The following is a 23,159-nucleotide window of genomic DNA, read 5'->3' as shown; positions in this document are numbered from 1 at the left end:
GTTTCAGCTCCTTCCAAAGATGCTCAATAGGATTGAGGTCAGGGCTCATAGAAGGCCACTTTAGAATAGTCCAATTTTTTCCTCTTAGCCATTCTTGGGTGTTTTTAGCGGTGTGTTTTGGGTCATTGTCCTGTTGCAAGACCCATGACCTGCGACTGAGACCAAGCTTTCTGACACTGGCTAGTACATTTCTCTCTAGAATTCCTTGATAGTCTTGAGATTTCATTGTACCCTGCACAGATTCAAGACACCCTGTGCCAGACGCAGCAAAGCAGCCCCAGAACATAACAGAGCCTCCTCCATGTTTCACAGTAGGGACAGTGTTCTTTTCTTGATATGCTTCATTTTTTCGTCTGTGAACATACAGCTGATGTGCCTTGGCAAAAACTTCGATTTTTGTCTCATCTGTCCACAGGACATTCTCCCAGAAGCTTTGTGGCTTGTCAACATGTAGTTTGGCATATTCCAGTCTTGCTTTTTTATGATTCGTTTTCAACAATGGTGTCCTCCTTGGTCGTCTCCCATGTAGTCCACTTTGGCTCAAACAACGACGGATGGTGCGATCTGACACTGATGTTCCTTGAGCATGAAGTTCACCTTGAATCTCTTTAGAAGTCTTTCTAGGCTCTTTTGTTACCATTCGGATTATCCGTCTCTTAGATTTGTCATCAATTTTCCTCCTGCGGCCACGTCCAGGGAGGTTGGCTACAGTCCCATGGATCTTAAACTTATGAATAATATGTGCAACTGTACTCACAGGAACATCTAGTTGCTTGGAGATGGTCTTATAGCCTTTACCTTTAACATGCTTGTCTATAATTTTCTTTCTGATCTCTTGAGACAGCTCTTTCCTTTGCTTCCTCTGGTCCATGTCGAGTGTGGTACACACCATATCACCAAACAACACAGTGATTACCTGGAGCCATATATATAGGCCCAATGGCTGATTACAAGGTTGTAGACACCTGTGATGCTAATTAGTGGACACACCTTGAATTAACATGTCCCTTTGGTCACATTATGTTCTGTGTTTTCTAGGGGTACCATCATTTTTGTCCATGCCTGTTTCATGAGTTTATTTTTTTACATAATTCTGTTGAAGCATGGTTGAAAAACAATGTCTGACTTTCATTGGTTAACATGTATAGAATTTTAATTTATTATTACTTTTGTCAGATTAAAGTTATTTCTGTGACCATTGTGACTTTTTCTTTCATTGACCAAAGGGTACCAACAATTTTGTCCACGTCTGTATATGAGAGAGATAGAGATAGATAGATAGATATATATATATATATATATATATATAGAGATAGATAGATAGATAGATAGATATATAGAGAGATAGAGATAGATAGATAGATATATATATAGAGATAGAGATAGATAGATAGATATAGATATATATAGAGATAGAGATAGATATATAGATATATAGAGATAGATAGATATATAGAGATAGAGATAGATAGATAGATATATAGAGATAGAGATAGATATATAGATATATAGAGATAGATAGATATATAGAGATAGAGATAGATAGATAGATATATATATATATATATATAGAGAGAGATAGAGATAGATAGATATATATAGAGATAGAGATAGATAGATATATATAGAGAGATAGAGATAGATAGATAGATAGATAGATATAGATATATAGAGATAGAGATAGATAGATATATAGAGATAGAGATAGAGATAGATAGATATATAGATAGAGATAGATAGAGAGAGATATATAGATAGAGATAGATAGAGAGAGATAGATAGAGAGAGATAGATAGAGAGAGATAGATAGAGAGAGATAGATAGATAGAGATAGATAGATAGAGAGAGAGATAGATAGAGAGAGAGATAGATAGAGAGATAGATAGCGTTCTTTATTGGCGACAACCCCTTTACCCAGATTAGGTCCTGTGCACTTAGGCTAGGGACCATCACCCAGCTGGGGGCCGCTATTTAGGGCAGATTGTCCAAGTAGGCAAGGAGAGTGGTCTGGATGGCGTTTAGGGCTACACTGTTCCCTACCTAATGTGACAATCATGCCCCATAGGTAGCAACCAGAATGCAGTGCACCTTTCTAATATATGTCTCCTGACCCATGTGTACCACTGATTACAACGTGTATACATGGAGCTGTACAAGGTCAAGTCCTGAAATTTTAATCGAGAAGGCTGATGTTGGGCCAACATGACATCCCTTGTGAGAATTTAAGGCCACTGCTAAAATTGTCTATATTCTGCATCAGATAGGAATTTGATTTTCTTTCAGCCAATGTTTGGGAAATCACCAATTAATACACAGAATTCAATAAATTGGCTATGAATAAGACCGCCATTTTAAAAGGCTTAGGCATAAGGACATTATAAGTGACAGGGAGGGGAAGCTGTTGTTCTGCCAGACCTGGTCAATCCATGTACATATCATAGCAATCCATACACATGAATGGCAGGATTGCAATACTACAGGAGAAATGAATGGCCAGTTGCAGCTTTTTCCAGCGACATCAGCTATCAGTTAGGCCCCTTTCACACGGGTGAGATTTCCGCACGGGTGCGATGCGCGAGGTGAACGCATTGCACCCGCACTGAATCCGGACCCATTCATTCTATGAGGCTGTGCACACGAGCAGTGATTTTCATGCATCACTTGTGCGTTGTGTGAAAATCGCAGCATGCTCCTCTTTATGCGTTTTTCACGTAACGCAGGCCCCATAGAAATGAATGGGGTTGCGTGAAAATCGCAAGCATCCGCAAGCAAGTGCTGATGCGGTGCGATTTTCATGCACGGTTGCTAGGTGATGATCGGGATGGGGACCCGATCATTATTATTTTCCCTTATAACATAAGAGAAAATAATAGCATTCTGGATACAGAATGCATAGTACAATAACCATGTTATAAGGGAAACCATAGTACATAGTACAATAACCATGTTATAAGGGAAAATAATACAATCTACACAATCTTGAACCCAAACCTGAACTTTTGTGAAGAAGTTCGGGTCTGGGTACCACAGTCAGTTTTTTTATCACGCGCGTGCAAAACACATTGCACCCGCGCGATAAAAAATAAACAACGGAACGCAATCACAGTCAAAACTGACTGCAATTGCGTACCTACTCGCGCGGGTTTGCTGGGACGCATCCGGACCTAATCCGGACACGCTCGTCTGCAAGGGGCCTTAGGGGTTTCAGAATAAGTAAATATGGCAATCAAGTGATCACCTGGCAGACATTCATCGAAAAAGTGGTTGACATGATCCAGACATCCCTTTATCTGACATTTAGCAATGGTGAAATGGGCTCCGACTATATTTAAAGATGAGCAGATGCTTTTTACTGTTGCCAGCAGCTGATATAAAATACAAGTCGCTCAGAATCCTTAGGTCAGCCGGCGAAAAGCCATTTTAGTTCCAGTGGAACATTTCTCTTCGGCCAACATAAAAGTAAATAAAAACTTGGCTCGGAAATTCATGTTTTTCATTGCTTCGCTGCCCTTGCTACTACTAACACAAGGTTTGTGCTATAATAAAAGCAAAGTAGAAAACATTTTTTAATCATCAAGTTTGTTGGTGGCCCTGGGTACAAATTTTGAGTGCACCCGTAATAAGATCATCACACATTAAATTGGGGCAACTACATGATGCATCTGAAACATATAACGTATATTTGACATGAGTTAAAGGGATTGTTTAGCTCTGGTGACACTGCTCTGGTGGTCCCAGCTGGTCATTCTTTAGTTTGCTGTAGTTTACCTTCATCAACGTGAACATTCCCTTTAGGCTACTTTCACACTTGAGTTCGGTGCGGATCCGTCTGGTATCTGCACAGATGGATCCGCACCTATAATGCAAACGATGGTATCCGTTCAGAATGGATCCGTCTGCATTACAGTATTTTCAGATCTGAGTTTTAAAGATAGTGAAAACTCAGATCCGACAGTATATTCTAACACAGAGGTGCTCCCATGGTGATGGGGATGCTTCAAGTTAGAATATACTAAGAGCTGTGTACATAACTGCCCCCTGCTGCCTGACACCACCCGATCTCTTACAGGGGGCTGTGATCCGCACAATTAACCCCTCAGGTGCCGCACCTGAGGGGTTAATTGTGCAGATCTCAGCCCCCTGATCGGGAGCTGCCAGGCAGCAGGGGCCAGACCCCCCTCCCTCCCCAGTATTAAAAGCATTGGTGGCCAGTGCGGCCCCCCTCCCTCCCCAGTATTAGCATTGGTGGCCAGTGCGGACCCCCCTCACTCCCTCCCCAGTATTAGCATTGGTGGCCAGTGCGGCCCAACCCTCCCTCCCTAGTATTAGCATTGGTGGCCAGTGTGGCTGTCCCCTCCCTCCCCCCATCATTGGTGGCAGCGGAGTGGCATTTCCGATCGGAGTCCCAGTTTAATCGCTGGGGCTCCGATCGGTTACCATGGCAGCCAGCACGCTACTGCAGTCCTGGCTGCCATGGTTACTTAGCTTATACTTACCTGCGCTGTCTTTGGCCGGCCGACGCTCCTCCTACTGGTAAGTGACAGGTCTGTGCGATGCGCCACCAATGCTAATACTGGGGAGGGAGGGGGGGCCGCACTGGCCATCAATGCTTTTAATACTGGGGAGGGAGGGGGGGGGGGCTGGCTCCTGCGGCACCTGAGGGGTTAATTGTGCGGACCACAGCCCCCTGTAAGAGATCAGGTGGTGCCAGGCAGCAGGGGGCAGTTATGTACACAGTTTTTAGTATATTCTAACTTGAAGCGTCCCCATCACTATGGAAACGCCTCTGTGTTAGAATATACTGTCGGATATGAGTTTTCACGATGTAACTCAAATCCGATGGTATATTCTAACAGAGGCGTTCCCATGGTGATGGGGACGCTTCAAGTTAAAATATACCATCGGATTGGAGAAAACTCCGATCCGATGGTATAAAAGGGACTCCTGACTTTACATTGAAAGTCAATGGGGACAGATCAGTTTGCAATTGCACCATATTGTGTCAACGTCAAACAGATCCGTCCCCATTGACTTGCATTGTAAGTCAGGACGGATCCGTTTGGCTTTGCACGGCCAGGCGGACACCAAAAAGCTGGAATGGAGGCGGAACGGAGCCAAACTGATGCATTCTGAATGGATCCGCATCCATTCAGAATGCATTGGGGATGTACGGATCCGTTCGGGGCTGCTTGTGAGAGCCTTCAAACGGAACTCACAAGCGGAACCCCAAACGCAAGTGTGAAAGTAGCCTTAACTCACCACCTTCTTCACTAAAGGCCCCCATACACATCAGTCTGTTGTTGCCTGAACCTGGCAAGACTACTCACCAAGCTAATCTGTATGGGAAGCTACCGACCCTCCCTGGATGTAGGAGGGGGGATGGATCAGGGAAGATGAATTTCCACACTTCATCCTTTTGTTCTCCTCTGAGATACGTCTGGTGGCAGCTTGTCAAGCGTCTTTTTTTGCTCCCTATTGAAAACACATGTACAGCATGTGTACTGGGGGTTGGGACAGACTGCCAGGTTAGCGTTCAGCTGACTGCTATTGAAGGTGTATAGACACCTTAACCTTTTCACTACCGGAATTTTTTGTTTTGTTTGTTTTTGCGTTTTTATTTTTATTCCCTATCTTCCTTGAGCCATAACTTTTTTTTATATTTCCGTTCACATAGCTGTATGAGGGCTTATTTTTTGCGGGACAAGTTGTACTTTTTAATGCCACCATTAAAATGTAGTGGGAAGCGGTAAAAAAAACAAAAACAAAAAAAACTGACCCATGCCCTTCATTCTCTGGGTCAGAACGATTACAACAATACCCCATATGTATAGGTTTTTTGTGTCTACATAGTGTAAAAATAAATGTAAACTTTGATTAAAAAAACATTTTTTTTTACATTACATCACCCCCATAACTTTTTTTTCTACTTATGTCAACTGAGCTATTTAGGGGCTCAATTTTGGCGGGATAATCTGTTGTTTTTATTGATACTATTTTGGAGTATGCATGACTTTTTGATCACATTTTATTAAATTTTTGGGCGTAAGAGAAGCAATGAAAAAAGGGCAAATCGGCCATTTTGACCTTATTTTCTGTTACGCCATTCGCTGTACATGTACGGTGCTGGTAGCGAAAGGGTTAAAGGTGACCTGTCAGCAGGAAATGGAATACAATCTGCAGGCAGCATGTTATAAAGCAGGAGGAGCTGAGCTGATTGATATGTTTTTGTGGGAAAGGATTCAGTAAGACTTGTAATTTATACATTTATATCTCTCTTTTTCTGACGTCAGTTGTACACGGGGGAGGTGTTATCACTGCCTAACTGATTATATATATATACATACACACACACACACATACACGCAGGGAATACTATCAATTAATAACACCTCCCCCGTGTACAACTGAAGTCAGAAAAAGCAGAGATATAAATGTATCAATTACAAGTTTTACTGAAACTTTTCCTATAAAATTATACATCAATCTGCTCAGCTCCTTTTGTTCTATAACATGCTTCCTACAGGTTGTACTGTATTTTGTGGTGACAGGTTCTCCTTAACAGTTTACACAACTGAATTTACAACCAATCTCACTTTCTACTGTGAACTTCAGGAATTAATGATAACACTGATGGATTTTTCCATACAGTTCAGTCATAGTACTGAGTCAGTAAATCTCTTATGCAATCCTTTAATTTTTCAGGAATTGCTTGAAGATAAAATATGTCTGACACTATTGCACAGAAACATTATTTCACCACAATACAGGACATGCCGTGCTGAGAAGAACACTATTGAGGGCTAGAGCAACAGATTTCTGCCGTACATGCTTTATAATGGCTAAAACAGAAATATATGGCTGTACGGATAAGGAAGTATTCTATGACACATTTCCATGACATAGCTCTTGGCATACCTCAAGTTCAATTTCCCTCCGGTTGATATCATCTGTTGACTGATTGAGCTTCTCCAATTCTCCCTGGATAAAAAAAAATTAAAATTAAAAATAAATTGATAGAAGAACTCAAATCATATACATTACAGAAAACACGGATTGTCATGTATATTAGGCTAGTAAGGTCTGAAGTACTAGTTGTCTCATCATAGGCAATGGGGGCATATCGCTAGGAACAGAGCCCCGCAAGGTGGTGGCTCCCCATAGAAGTGAATGGGAGCACAACGCGCATGACCGGCCACTGCTCCCATTCACTTCTATGGGCTCGACGGAAATAACTGAGCCAGAGCTAGTCTATTTTCGCCGGCCCCATAGAAAATGAATGGAGGGCGGCTGCACATGTGCAGTGCGCCCTCGTTCGCTTTCGGGGCTCCGATCTCTATATAGGTGCAGGTCCCAGCGGTGGGACCCACACCTATAAGACATTGTCTATGATGAGACAACCCCTTTAAATTTAACTATGGCTTCCTGGTGGTCGCAGGCTGTGTACCCCTAGTCTAAAAGCTGTTATGTTAATAACTTTTAGACTAGGGGTACACAACCAACGATCCCCAATGGCACTCTGTGTGGCCCCCACACCATCTGGTCACAGACATGCTTGGTTAGGTCTTGGAGCTGCATTTTCCATGATAGACAACAGTGGCCACTAGTGAAGGATCAGGGACAGGTAAGTACTAATGGTGCACTGTGTGGCCTTCTCTGGGATCCCATAATACAGCAGAATGAGGGTCTCATGAAAGGATCAGCAAAGGAGCATGTGAACATGCAGGAATGTGGCCTTCTTCATTGCAGTTTTATGGGAGTAAACTACATAAATGTATACATGATCTCGTGTGAACGGGGGGGGGGGGAGAAAGGTTTCCATTTCCAGGACTCCCACGTATCAGTTATTTATGGTATATAATTTGATATGTCATAGAGGTCTCAGATGGTAATGCCCCTTTAGGTTTTACAGCAGTCCTTGGTATTGGCTCAGTCAGACAATCTGGCTTCTGCATCAGAAAAGGTTGTATATTCCTGTTTTAGACTATTAACAGTCCTAAAATGAAGGTGTAACGTTTGATCCCGTTTGAACAAAGCACCCATGTGCAGAAATTTGTAGGAATTCTGTGTAAGGTTTTGGGTAGACCAAAGGGGGGAAAAAGATGGCCAAAGAATAACGTACGTTTGCAGTACGGTGCAGGTACAGATACATCATTGGACACAAGCAGGTAATGCTCCCATAAACAGAGGAGTAAAAAAAAAAAAAAAATAATTGCTTCCCCAACTGCCTTATAAAAAGGCTGTCAGAGGCCACTTTTGGGTAGTGTACATCTGGGTGAAAAATTGTTGACTGCTAGACATGCCTCTACAATGCACTCAAAGACTTTCTTCACAGATGACAGACTTTCAGAGGAGAGGAAAAGGGGTTGAGCGGCACTTCTTGTTAGAGGGTGGGCGGTGCTCAGTGGTAAAGATACATCTAATTTTTATCAAAAGACCACGGCACTCTGTAGTTGCTTGTTTTATTTAAATTTCATATCTTTTTTATATCCATCCCAAAAATAGTCACTGGCCAACGTTTCGGTCTAGTCTTAGACCTTGTTCACGGCCTTAGTCTGTATAGTAGGGAGTATATAGGATGGTGTCCACAGAGTGCCGTGGTCTTTTGATTAAAAAATTTGACTTTCAGAGGAAATACATAAATGGACTGCGATAAGCAGGATGGTCGGTTCGATCAACTGCCTGCCGGCTAGGCCGCTCTGACCTAGCTATTAGGAGATGATAGGTGGTTACATGAGGGTGCTTAACTGAAGGAAATTTGGTGACACGGCAGTCATTAATGCTTGCGCACACACCAAGGCTGGTAACTTGTGGGTACCAGTTGCAGATAAAGCAGAGCCTCTAGGTGTAATGGCAACACCTCCCCAATCATTTGTACAGTTTTCACCAATAAACGTATCCTTATATCATCACTACATTCACACACAAAGTTTTGTTCCTTTACAACAATTCCTTCTTGGCAAGTTATTTCTTTTCCAATGCATATATAACATATGTAATAGATCTTTGTATTATGTGTGTATGCTTATGTATCAATTCATTGGCCAAGAGGAGTAAGGGTGACTAAATGTGAACTTTAGAAATGATACCAAGTTCGTGTCACAGGGCAGTGGCGGGGGACATTTCTTAATTTCAGCCTATTACCTGATAAGAAAGCTGCGGCCTACCCCCAAATCAAGAAATAAACATTGTGTCACTGGATGGCGATGTGTAGGGGGTACCACAAGCCCCGAGTCCAGGTTCTCTGTCTGTATGGTCTTACATTAGATAAATAAGAAGGAATCATGTAAATATTGAAGAATCCCTTTACATTTCCGGCATTTTCCAGGCTCTTCCTACAACTTGGGTCCTGGAATGTTAAGTAGAAACAGACAATGTGGATCTCATTACAGAAATCCTGACAATGTCCCAGGGCGCACTTTGCTGCTAGAACATGCAATCCTAAAACAGATGATGGCTGTACTAGACCCATGGTCGATGGAGGACTATGTCTGCGGATGGAAAAGTCTGAAATTCTGCAAACTATTGGAAAGCTGGATCTGGAATGCAGGAAGAATAAGAAATGCGGCCATCAGGCATGCTACAATTAAAAGCACTGCTACAAGTTAAGGCTGGAATGTCCCTGTGGAATTGTGTACACAACATTCACTGCAATGCATAGGAGGAATGCTGAACTTTTCAACCTGAGCTACACACTACAGATAAGCACTGACGGCGCGCAGTTGTATGCGTTTACTAGGTATCTGCAATAGGCCTCATGCACACGACCGTTCCGTTTTTTTGTATTTTTTTTTAGAGTTCGCAAATTGCAGATCCGCAAAACACAGAAGCCGCCCATGTGCCTACGGCAATTTGCTGAACGGAACAGGCGGCCCATTGTAGAAATGCCTATTCTTGTCTGCAAAAACAGACAAGAATAGGACATGTTATATTTTTTTGGTGGGGCTACATAACAGAGCAACGGGTGCAGGCAGCACCGGTCCGCATCTTTTGCGGCCCCACTGAAGTGAATGGTTCAGCACCCGAGCCGCAAAAACAGTCGTGTGCATGAGGCCATACTCTTATTTTGTTTCTCTTAATGAGAGCGCTATATTAGGTATTTTTCACTTTAGACCACCTAATGAAAAAATACGGGGCTTTGTGTACATTTATCATATTTTATTTTATTTTTCAGAAAGCAGTTGTGTGTATCCATAAAAAAAAAAAATAGCATGCAAAAATAGTAATCCAACTCCCCCATCCAATCCGTGCGTGTGCATTATTTTCCACTTCTCCGAAATGTACAAAAAGGATGTTTTTATTCTTGCTGCTCAATGACCAGGGATGACGATATGTATACGTGTAATTACAAGTTCTCCTCCATAAGAATAAATATTATATTACATGTAAGCATTTTGGTAATTATGTATCTATAGACTGTGCGTTTCTAATAAAAGAAAAAAAGATACCTTGTATTTATGTTCCTGGACGTATTCATGGTATAAAAAAAGGTTTTACAACGTGGACGCACCTCGTTTCTGACTTCTATTGTGTCCGATTTTTGCTATATTTTGAATCTGCCATATTGATTATATTATTTTTTTTTGCCAAAAAGAACAGCCATTTGTGACTTGCCCACCATGTTGGGTTGTACAATTACTACATGGACTTTGGTTTATCAAGTGGTAAAATATGTCCCATTTATTAGTATGCACCAAAAGGTTATTATCCAGAGGAACTGTCATGTGCAACATGGACAGCAATAGAGTGACTGGTAGGTTGTCACAGGTATCTGGGGCCATGATGACTGCAGTGCATCCCATGGCTTCTGGAGGGTGTGTGGGGGCAGTGGAGGCAATGGCGTGCTAAGGATGGGGGAGGGGGGGCTTGAGCAGTCCGCACCGGGTGCCCCCTCTCGGGAGGGTGCCAGAGACCGGAAGCAATGAGCACTTCCATCGGTACAGATGGAAGCACTTATTGCTGGTGGAGTGCCTGGAGCTACGGCCCTGTCACTCAGCTCCCCGCGCTCCGTCTCTCCTGCACTAATTGATGAAGCAGAGAGACTTCTCCCTGCTCCACCATTCAAACTGCAGACACAGATCGCACTGCCAGCCTGTGTGGGAGGAGCCTGCAGCCCGGGAATCTGCCTAAGCTCTGCCCACAAAGTGCTGCAGAGCGACCTGTGTCTGCAGGGGACAGAGGACTGTGAGCTTCAGGAACGGGACATGGTGAGTAGTTACAGTTTTTTTTAACAGAGGGGGTACTACTCCCATGAAGGGGGCACAGAGGGCATTACTCCTGTGAAGGGAGTGGCCATGCTCTTCCAACAAGGTTAGACATTTCTAGACATGGATTGTCTTGCTGGAAGATCCAATCCGCCCCAGGGAACACAATCAGCATGTATAGGTTTATTATTATTTAATTTACGCATTTTATATAGCGCTGGCATAATCCACAGCGCTTTACAGACCTTACCCTCAAGCTGTCCCCAGTGGGGCTCACAATCTACAGATGCAGCCGAGCGAAACTTGATGGGTAACGCATTAACGATGGCAAGAAAAAGATAACTTTTTAATGACTTTTGTCACGAGATAACCAAGATAACACTGTGCCATGTGTCATCAGAGTCATTTAACCTTGGCTACATCTGCAAGTTCCATATCAGTATGTCTTGGGAGGAAACCGGAGTACCAGGAGGAAACCCACGCAAATTCCTCTGTGACTGTACCCCAAAAAAGTTGCTTTTCATTTCATTTTGGGATTTTATCAACTTAAAGTGGTTTTACCATTAAACTGATTTGTCAGCTATCCAGTGCTCAGACCCTCAATGATTGCAGGCACACAGCGTTGAGCCCCCCGTTCCTCCTTACCCATATGAATACATTTAACTCCCATAGAATTAGATTCCAACTGTCCTTATGCGGCCATGTATTAGAAGAAGGGTGTGGGGTCCCAGAAATCATGTATCAACTATGCAGTGGTGGGAAACTGGTCAGCAGAAATGTGTCAGAAATGGTTTCCTTTTCATCAACATGCCTCCTGTTGCTTTAAGAAAATAGGAAATGAATTGGCTGGTGAGAGATTATAAAGCACAATGACTAGTCCATACATCTGCTTATTTAGCATGGAGGAAATTGAAGATTTCCTCTGTGAGAAGACTGTAGTGTCGTTCTGCATATATCCCCCCTACAAATGTGTCTGCTCACAGTGAAGAAACCAATCCTACGTCACAATGGTTCATGAACGCTTTCAACAACTCCAGAGAATTTAAGCGCGACACAAACATTACAAGTTAATCGTTGCAATACAGATGCAGCACAAACGAAAATGAAATGAAAAGTAACAATACAAATCGGAATAAATGGACGTCTGAAACTTTCTCTGCGTTTCATATATGGAAGGATATGTAGAGATAGACGCAAAGACAGGTCCGTGCACCAGAAGTGCCAGTTTTCTGTTGTAGATAATAATAACTGCACTGCCCACTCCCCGCTGCACTCCCTCCACTTTTTGGATTAGGCCTCATGCACACGACCATATTTATGGTCCACATCCGATCAGCATTTTTTGCAGGATGTGGACCCATTCATTTCAAGGAGACTCCAAAACATGCGGACAGCACACCGTGTGCTGACCGCAACCGTATTTCAATTCTGCGCCCCTGAAAGAAAGATAGAACATGGCCTATTCTGGTCTGTTTGGCGGACAAGAATAGAACATTTTTAAAAGGAAGTGAAAAAAAAATGGCGGCCAACATTTCTTATGACAATATTGAAATTGAAGCTTCTTCACCTTTTTTTGGGCCACCATTCCGGTGCTTGCATGGATGTCTGTGATCTCACAATTTTGAAGCATAAGAGCCACCTCCGCTGCCATGTTTGTCGTGCCAGAACTGATAGACCTTGTGATGAGCCGACCTGTTGAGTCCGATATTCTGTCTGGACGTCCACCGCTTGACTTTGGAATGGATGGATGGACTTCATTTTGTATTCCTACAACTATCATGGTGCTCACATGATGCCGTTTGGCAATTTTCTTGGCCAAGATACTGTTGTCCATGAGCTGGATGATGCCGTTTCTTTTTTCTTGGGAAATCCTCTTCATTGCTGCTCCTGGATTTGAACCAGTGGCCTTTCGCTTGGGAATCAGGGTACTTTCACATTAGCGGCAGGGGACTCCGGCAGGCTGGTCCAGCGGGTGCACAGCCTGTCGGATCCATCCTGCCGCTAGTTCACATGTGCCCCCGGACTGCCGCTCTGTCCCCATCAATATGTCTCGGGTGCGTATGATAGGATCTTTACGATTCATTTTTAATTTTCTGATCTCTTATAGTTGCATGTGGTTTTTGGCTTAAATCTCTAATAAAAATTAACCTATGGTTGGCGGACTTGCTTTTCTTGGCTAATTTAGGTGCACAGAATGAGACTGCTGTTGGCAGTGGTCATGTGTGTATAAAAGCACATGGACCACTGGAGCCAATGATTGGTCGCAACGGTCACAAGACCAAGCCAGAGGTGGGACCGGCACTCCTATTACATATGACAATGAATGGGGAAAAAACAGAAGCTTTTTTTTCAGGCATTTAGACCCTATGATATTAACGCTAGTGTGAAAGTAGCCTAACATTTGGCCAAGGTGTGTTTTTGCCAGGAAACACGGCAGAAAAAGTATAGTTGTTCCTAAAAACGCTATGTGTGAAATAACCCGAGAATTGACGGTGGCTTTCATGTAGTATACAATTCCAATTTTCCTAAAGATAAGCATTAAAGGGTTTGGCCCATCTGGGACATTGTTGGCATACTGCTAGGATATGCTATAAATGTAGTAGGAGTACCGGTCCCACCTCTGGCTTGGTCTTGTGACCGTTGCGATATACAATTCCAATTTTCCTAAAGATAAGCATTAAAGGGTTTGGCCCATCTGGGACATTGTTGGCATACTGCTAGGATATGCTATAAATGTAATAGGAGTACCGGTCCCACCTCTGGCTTGGTCTTGTGACCGTTGCGACCAATCATTGGCTCCAGTGGTCCATGTGCTTTTATACACACATGCCCACTGCCAACAGCAGTCTCATGCCATGCACCTAAAGTAGCCCAGAGAAGCATCCGGAGCAAGTGTGCCAACCATAGGTGAATTTTTATTAGAGATTTAAGCCAAAAACCACATGCAACTATGAGAGATCAAAAAATGAAAAATTAATCATAAAGATCCTATCATACGCACCCGATGTGTAGAATGACAATTGTCCTCATCCTAATAACAGGCCATAGTAAATCTGCATTTTTACTTCACTGGGATATTATCCGTAGTGGCCATAAAACCTGGCACCAGAAGAATAGTGCTGCAACTTTTCTCCCTCTCCGTTATAATGAAGACCTCATTCAAATGGGTAAAATGTAGGTGTATTTTAGATTCCATACTGCAGCTTTTATTGCTGGCCCGTCCGCTGGTCTCATGACCCAAAATTACAGCCTAAGGGCTCATGCACACGACCATATTTAGCATGTGTCTGATCTGCATTTTTTGCATATTCATTTCTATGGATTTGCAAAAAAACAAAAACGGACAGCACATGGATATCGTTGGTTTGTCCGTTCCACAAATTATAGAACATGTCTTGTTCTTGTCCATATTGCAACAAGAACAGTCATTTCTAGTGAAGGGAGTGAGAAAAATGCAGAGAGCACACGGAAGCCATGTGTATCTTAAGGACTGCGATACGGACAGTGTCCTGTGCACGAGGCCTAAAATATGTCTATTAGAGCGTATTCAGATGACTGTATGTTTGTGTCCGAACAATTTTGCAGAACAGATGCGGACCCATTTATTTCAATGTGGCCACAAAAGATGTAGACAGCACACGCCGTGGCCCCACAAAAAAGATAGTCATATTCTGGCCGCAAAATGTGGAATGCACATGGCCGGTATTTATGTTTTGCAGACTGCAAAAAAACGGATGCAGTGGTCTGAATGAGCCCTTATGCTGTAACTTTCGGTCATGAGACCAGCAGTCAAGTCAGGAATTCCCCCCCCAAAAAATATATTATATATACATATACACACACACATATACACAGTATATATATTTACACCCAAAAATCTTTGATACTAAATAAGAAAACAGTTCACAATCTCATATATACATTTACTGGTTGTTTATATGAGTAATGGTCTTAGTCAAAAGTCCCACACCAAAACCAAAGAGCACATGTAGAAACGGGTAGCAAGTTAGGTAAAATCCTGTCTAGTTTCCTGCTGACTCATGTCAAACAGCGTAAGTTTAAAGAGGACCTGTAACGTCTTCTGATATCATGGCGCTTGAAAGTTTGTGAACCCTTTGGAATTTTCTATATTTCAGCATAAATGTGACCTAAACCTACATCAGATTTTCACACAAGCCCCAAAAGTAGATAAAGATAACCAAGTCAAACAAATGAGTCACCAATACTAGGGGAGTGGCAAAAGTATGTGAACCTTCAGATGATTAAAGCACAAGGGGAAATTACAGTCAGGTGTTTTCAATCAATGGGATGACAATCATGTGTGACTGGTGACCTATTTTATTTAAAAAAAAAAAAAAAAACACACGTCTACGTGTATCATGGCACAAACAAAATACATTTTTGAAACCCCAGAAGAAGAGTTGTTGATGCTCATCGGGCTGGAAAATGTACAAAACCATCTCTAAAGAGTTTGGACTCTACTAATCTACACTCAGACAGATTATGTACAAATGGAGATAATTCAACACCATAGTTACCCTGCCCAGGAGTGATCAACCAACTAAGATCACGTCAAGAGCAGGAAGGGTTCAACCCCAATTCTCCTAACCTGTGCCCCATACATTTTTTTTTTTTAAAACACTTAAAAGCGGTTGTTTGTCCGGGTTCAGAGCTGAACCCGGACATAACCATAATTTCACCCAGGCAGCCCCCCTGATGTTAGCATCGGAGCATTTCATGCTAAAATCCTCTCCCTTGCCCTGCGCTGGATCGCGCAGGGCAAGGGCTCTTTTATTTACAATAACACACTGCCGGGCAGAGGCTTCCGCCCAGCAGTGTGTTTGGTGATTTCACTGGCTCTGATGGCAGCGCTAAAGCCCACCAATCAGAGCCGTGACGTCACCGGGCTTACAGCTGGGTGGAAGCTTTCACCTGGCAGCCCTATGGAGAGCCTGATCCGTCACCGGAACTCCAGAAAATGCCTTTGCCCCGTGCGATTTAGTGCAGGGCGAAGGAGAGCATCGAAGAATGAACTGCTCCGATGCTCAAGTCAGGGGGGCTGCCTGGGTGAAAATGGGTATATGTCTGGGCTCAGCTCTGAACCTGGACAACCCCTTTAACTGTCCGCAGTCCCACCATGCCTGTGCTGATGCCCTGTTCAAACCTATTCTGATCCCAACAGGACCAGCAAGTAGCTACAGGTAGGTCCTGCTGTGATGTATCATTCAAGAAAATGCGACCGCTGAGACCTGTGATTTGCCACAGTGGTCAGAGGACCAAGCCACTTACTTGAACTACAGGCACTGGAAGCGGCCAGGGATAGGGCATGACAGAACTGTGGTGAGCGCTTTTGTTTCTTTTCTTTTTTTCCTAATGGGGCACATGTTAGGAGCATTGGATTTGTCAGCAGCTAGGACAGATAACCTCTATAAATTGAAATCAACTGCCTGATTTTTTTCTCATCCCTGACATCTGACGTCAGTGGAGAGTCAGGAGTATCTATACACATTAGATGATCATCAGGTTTAGCTGAGAATGTGCATGGTCAGGTTTACTCTAAAGACTTTTTTTGTATTGGTTAATACAATAAATAATCACTATGGGAAAAACTGCAAGAACTGTAAATCTAGGTCAGCTCTATCCATTAGCAAAATGCATCTAAACAGTCAGTGAGCTCTGTATGTGATTGTATGGGCAGAGTGGCACAGTCTGAGCTGCAAGGCAAGTTATAGAAACCCTGAGCAGCCATACAGAACGTCAGTGCCACGATCAGTGTGGGGGAAAAACGCCACACTAAACACAGGAGGGAAGGGGAACAGTAACTGGGCCTGGAAACTAGGGCAGGTCACCTCATAAACAACCCTAATCCGGGCCCTAACTACCTATCAATATGATTAGACCTTAAAAGGTAGGAATAATTATATGCTGGATACCTAGGCCCTTATATCCCTATAAGGCCCTGGAATGAGGTTAGGACCAGAGACAACTCATTCCTCCCCAGATGGACGACTGAAAGTCCATTAGTATGCATTTTTGAATGTGGGAAGAATGTCCTGTTGACCTCACATATACAAGGCTTGTATGGCTCTGCCCTGTAGACACATCATCAATGATACCTGTGAAGGTGGATTTCTGCTCATTCTCCTGGACCCTGTCCTGTAGACGTGATGACAACAATGCTGTGGCGGAAGTATTTCAGTAGGGCTTCAAGCAGGCTTGGATCTGTGACATTTAAGCTGGGAGAAGAAGGAGAGGCAGAGACCTGATGCTACAGACAGTCCCTGTGAGTCTTGTGCCGGGATGTAAACATACGGCGCAGGTCAAAGATCACAATCGCTCTGGAGGAGTCAAAATGCACCCAGAACTTCATCATCTGACGTATATAATGAGTGAGGATAAAACCCCTTTAAAGATAAGTGCACATTGTATCTACGTTTAGAGTATACACTGGGAATAGCTCCCAGTATATTAAACATATTGATAGGGTGTCATTCATCCGGCAGAGACCAAAGAGTGTCCTTTTTGCCCCTGTTGGGGTGTTATGCGTTGGCTTGGTCACCATTTCTCAGTCGGTTGGTGCTATGCTTATTGATGATTATTTGGGAAGCTGTCTACTACACTGCTGTCTATTCATGCTTGGGGTGATTCCATTTGTCCGTTTTGGATTTACGCAGTTCTCTATCATTTAAATTGTTTCCATCCCATGATGGCCAGTTGGGGCATTATGGATTAATAAAACTATTGACCTTACAGTGCATTCGGAGAGAGTTTTCAGACCCTTGAAAAAAATTCTAGTTTTTCCCATCATTCTGTACTTTCTAATTTATTAAAATGAAAAAAAAAATCTTCCATTGACATAAGTTTTCAGACCCTTTACTCAGGACTTAGTTGAAGCACCTTTGGCAGCGATTACAGCTTCCAGTCTTCTTGGGTATGATGCCACAAGGTTTCCACACCTTGGAATTTGGAGATTTTCTGCCATTCTTCTCTGGCTCTGTCAGCTTGAACGAGGACTATTGGTGGACAGCCATTTTTTAGGTCTCTCCAGAGATGTTTGATTGGGGTCAAGTCAGGGCTCTGGTTGGCCCATTCAAGGACATTCTCAGAGTTGTCCCTAAGCCACTCCTGTAATGTCTTGGCTGTGTGCTTATGGTCATTGTCTTGCTGGAAAATTAGCCCAGTCTAAGGTCCCGAGCACTCTAGAGCCGGTTTTCATTAAGAATATCTCTGTACTTTGCTCCGTTCAGCTTTCCCCCCAACCCTGACCAGTTCCTCTATCCTGGCTGCTGAAAAACATCCCTACAAAATAATGCTGCCACCACCATGCTTCACTGTAGTGATGATATTGGGCAGTGCCCGATTTCCTCTACACAAAACGCTTAGAATTGAGGCCAAAAAGTTCAATCTTGGTTTTATCAGATAATCAGACTAGCCATAACGCTGCCATGTGTAAGAAGACCAAGAAATTAAAAACCCACAGCAAGTAGATAACTAGGTCTTTTTACAGTTATGGTTTTATTGCGGCGGAAGTGACAGGAACCATAACTTTATTACTGATAGAACATGCTGAAGCCAATTCAGGAATGAGAAGTAAAGTGGAGATCAACTGCTGTAGCCGACTGGTGACTTCAGCAGTCACAAGCCGTACTACTGGCACCATGGCTCCCACTGCTGGGCAGTGATGCTGGTAGTATGACTTGTGACCACTGATCAGGAACCATGTGCCAGCGGCTGGTAAACAGACACTGTCAGGAGCACCAGAGCACTACTCGCTATTCCATCCCCTTCTGGACCCCCCTTTAGGTTTGGAAGACTGAACTGTGCATGGTATTGGAGTCAGATCAGTGCATCCATGGCTATCTTTTCACGTTAGGCTACTTTCACACTAGCGTTTTTGCTGATAATACAACCATCTGCATCTGTTATGAACGGATCCGGTCGTATTATCTTTAACATAGCCAAGACGGATCTGTCATGAACTCCAGTGAAAGTCAATGGGGGACGGATCCGTTTTCTATTCTGTCAGAGAAAACGCCAGTTCCCATTGACTTGCATTGTGGGTCATGATGGATCCATCTTGCTCCGCATCCCAGGACGGAAATAGGAGGAATGCTAAAGAAATGTCTCCACGATAAAGAGACAAATCTAATACAAACACGTACAAAAGTTACAAAACATATGTAATAATATAGTCAGAAGTCACGGTTAGGGCCCCTTCACACACAAATCTGCCCGAGGCTTTTTAGGGCGAGTTTACATGTAGGCTTTTGCTGGTGTTTTTCCGGCACTTTTAGGCTACATGCACACGACCATGTCTCCCCCGTGGCCGTATTGCGGACCGCATCACTTGAATGGGTTCGCAATCACGGAGATGCGGAACAGAGGCACGGTTCGGAACCCCACGGAAGCACTACAGAGTGCTTCCGTGGTGTTTGTGGCCGTGCCTCCACACTGCAAAAAAGTAGCGCATGCACTACTTTTTTGTGCTGCGGACCTTCGGATGCGGATTGCGGACCCCATTCAAGTGAATAGATCCGCAATCCGCATGCGGCTGCCCCACGGTCTGTGCCCGTGCATTGCGGACCGCAATTTGCACGGAGCACTTCCGTTCATGTGCATGTAGCCTTAGGGTACTTTCAGACTAGCGTTTTTCTTTTCCGGCATAGAGTTCCGTCACAGGGGCTCTATACCGGAAAAGAACTGATCAGGCATAACCCCATGCATTCTGAATGGAGAGTAATCCATTCAGGATGCATCAGGATGTCTTCAGTTCAGTCGTTTTGACTGATCAGGCAAAAGATAAAAGCGCAGCATGCTACGGTTTTATCTTCGGCGAAAGAAAACTGAAGACATGCCGGATCCCGGATCTGTCCTTCACATGCGTAGACTAGTAAAAATGTGAAAAAAAATACAAGACGGATCAGTCTGTCCACATGACAAGCGGAGAGACGGATCCGTTCTTGCAATGCATTTGTGAGTCACATTCAGTCACATCCAAATCGGCGGATCCGGTGGGCAGTTCCGATGATGGAACTGCCCACGGGATCACACTGCCGCAAGTGTGAAAGTAGCCTTAGTCTGCTGCATTTTTGGTCAAATTTTTCAGGGTAAAAATGTCAGCTTCGGATGATAGCTGAAGGTCGATGGGAAAGTGATCCTTGTGCCATTGGCACTTTTGTTCATTAGGTGTTTTTATTATATTTTTGTCTTTCTGGCTTCTTATCAAAAATGCAGCATGCTGTAGGTCTTAGGCTTCACACACACGACTGTATGTATTTTGCGGTCCGCAAAAAACGGATCTGCAAAAAATATGGATGACATCCGTGTGCATTCTGTATCTTGCAGAACGGAACAGCTGACCCCTAATAGAACAGTCCTATCCTTGTCCGTAGTGCGGACAATAATATATGTTCTATTCTTTTGTGGAACGGAAATACGGACATATGGAAACGGAACGCACACGGAGAAACTTCAGTTTGTTTTGTGGACCTATTGAAATGAATGGTTCTGTATACGGTCCTCCAAAAAAATGGAATGGACACGGAAAGAAAATACAGGAGGCCTTACACTTTCAGCGAATATCTGGAGCACGCATTTTTACTGAAAAAAAAAAAAATGCACCAAAAATAATAATAATCCGTGGACCCTCCCTTAGGTTCTGCTCACATTCCTCAGTAGGGTGTCTTTTTTTTTTTTGCAAGATACAAAAGCTCAGCGGAATTTCCTTTCCAGCAAAATGGCGGATCTTGCCAGAATGGATACAAACTGATGATTTTACACCACCCATTAAAAACAATGGGTACTAGTTCAAAGGATGCGTTAAATTCCTTTTTTTCTGTTCTAAAAGCAGAACACAAAAACTGAAAGCTTTCCTGAAATGTGAATAGAGCCAAAGGATATGTTCACAGAACTTTTTGGCGTGGATTGCGCGTGCAAATACTGTGGCGAAAACACTTGCAAATCATCTCCATTGATTTCAATGGGGAAAACCACTTGATAGTTAAAGGGGTTATCCTGGAAAAGATAATGACGACTTATCCTCAAGTATGGGTTATCAATATCACATCAGCGGGGGTCCGAGTCCCGACACCCAGTCGATCAAGCCGCAGTGCTAACCGGAGCTCTGGTGAGTGATGCCGTTATACAGCGCTGCACATTGTATAGTGGCAGTGCATGGTACTGCAGCTCAGCCCCATTGACTTAGGGTCCATTCACACGTCCGTAAGTGTTCTGCAGATCTGCAAATTGCGGATCCGCAAAACACGGACACTGGCAATGTGCATTCCGCAATTTGCGGACCGCACATCGCCGGCACCATAATTGAAAATGCCTAATCTTGTCCGCAATTGCGGACAAGAATAGGACATGTTCTATTTTTGGGCAGAAACGGAAGCACGGATGCGGAAGTGCGGATCCGCAAATGTGGATGCGGACAGCACATTCGGGCCCAATTGAAAATTAATGGGTTTGCACCCGTTCCGCAAAATTGCGAAACGGATGCGATCGTGTGAATGGACCCTTAATGGGGCTGAGCTGCCACTAGGGAAGAGGCTGCGGCCACTCAAGGAATCTGCGTGTTTTGGCTTCATGTGAACTCAGCCTGATGCAGGGTCAAGTGTTCTAATTGGTAACGCCCTTTAGGCAATTACCGGGGCCCCAATTAGGTTTGTGGATGTCATTAAAGGGCCAGACACGGGGAGACACTTAACACAAATGCCTTTCTCCACAATGTTGACATGGACGTCAGCGACTGATGAAGAACCCTGCGACTGTACAAACCAAATTAGACGTATAAAGGAAATTTGTCGCTGTCAGATAGTCCTTGTGCCGAGGAACTTATCACTATCAGCAATGAGAAAAGCACCTTGGCCAAGGCAAGCGAATGCCCTACAATCCTTTGTTTCCTAACCACGTGCCACAATATCTGTGCCATGTGTTATTGTGGGCACAGGGATCATGGAGACTTGCATTAGGTCAAGGAGAACGGCTTCAGAATTTTACATGTCTCCTGCCAATACCAGCTGGTGCCACATACACAAGGCTAGTTCAGAAAGGCCATGTTCCAATGACTAATGCCAATGACAACAGCGGGCATTTGCCCATACAAAGGAGGTGATCTTGTTTTTCACCAGTTACAGGATGGAAATGATTGCAGGAATCTCATTGTCCAGACAGTCAGTCATCAGGGGTCATATGGGCAATGCCTTTACATTGTGCCAAGCACCCAGTACATGCCACCCTGACCTACACATGCAGTATGGCACCTCCACTGCCCTATACATTATCTAGTAGTGCTGACATATTCCACACCAGTGGCAGATGGATGCCTGCCAGTCTCAGGGTGGCACACAATGGCAGTGCCCATGCAGTCAGTACCTGGATTCTGGGGTCCACCTCCTCCTCTTCGGGCTGCACAGTCTCCTGTCCCTTGCCTCGTAAGCCCATTGTTTCCATTATGCCGCAGACATAGGAGAGTCAGTGCGGGAGGCTGCGGGTCACCGGAGCAGTCACCGCGTCCGCCCGGTCACATCCACAGCTGGCAGCCCCCAGACACGGACCGCAGGAGCCGCACGACTGCCGCCAAGAGCTGCCCGCAGCCTGGAATGGAAAGCAGCAGCGGCGGCGGCGGGGAGGAGGGGGAGGAGGAGGAGAGCAGCCCCGCCCCCCATGTCACTGACAGGACCCGGCAAAGGGGAGGACTGGACACAGCACCCTGACCACACATAGTGTCTGTGTACACCTTCTACATCTATTATCTATCTATCATCTATCTATAATTTATCTATTATCTATTGTATCTATCATCTATCTATATATGTCTCATATCTATCTATTATATCTATCTATCATCTATCTCATATCTATCTATCTATCTATCTATCTATCTATCTATCATCTATCTATTATCTATACCTCTATCCATCTATCCCTAATCTATCTATCTCTACATATACCAGT

General features: G+C 43.9%; 1 protein-coding gene across 1 annotated transcript in view; it reads right to left on the bottom strand.

Moving 5' to 3' along the window:
• Positions 1-22,831, bottom strand: part of SH3BP5 (SH3 domain binding protein 5) — an 88,311-nt gene extending 65,480 nt beyond the window's left edge. The window contains exons 1-2 of the mRNA XM_044293692.1: positions 22,578-22,831; positions 6,916-6,978 (exon numbers count right to left, since the gene is read on the bottom strand). Of these exons, the coding sequence (XP_044149627.1) occupies positions 6,916-6,978; positions 22,578-22,655 (141 nt within the window). The 5' untranslated portion in view covers positions 22,656-22,831. The remainder of the gene's footprint in view (positions 1-6,915; positions 6,979-22,577) is intronic.
• Positions 22,832-23,159: the final 328 nt, after the last annotated feature.

The sequence above is a fragment of the Bufo gargarizans genome, chromosome 5 (assembly GCF_014858855.1).
Source record: "Bufo gargarizans isolate SCDJY-AF-19 chromosome 5, ASM1485885v1, whole genome shotgun sequence".
NCBI classification, from domain to species: Eukaryota; Metazoa; Chordata; class Amphibia; order Anura; family Bufonidae; genus Bufo; species Bufo gargarizans.
The sequence above is the reverse complement of the archived record's forward strand: the minus strand, read 5'-3'. Positions and strand labels throughout refer to the sequence as shown.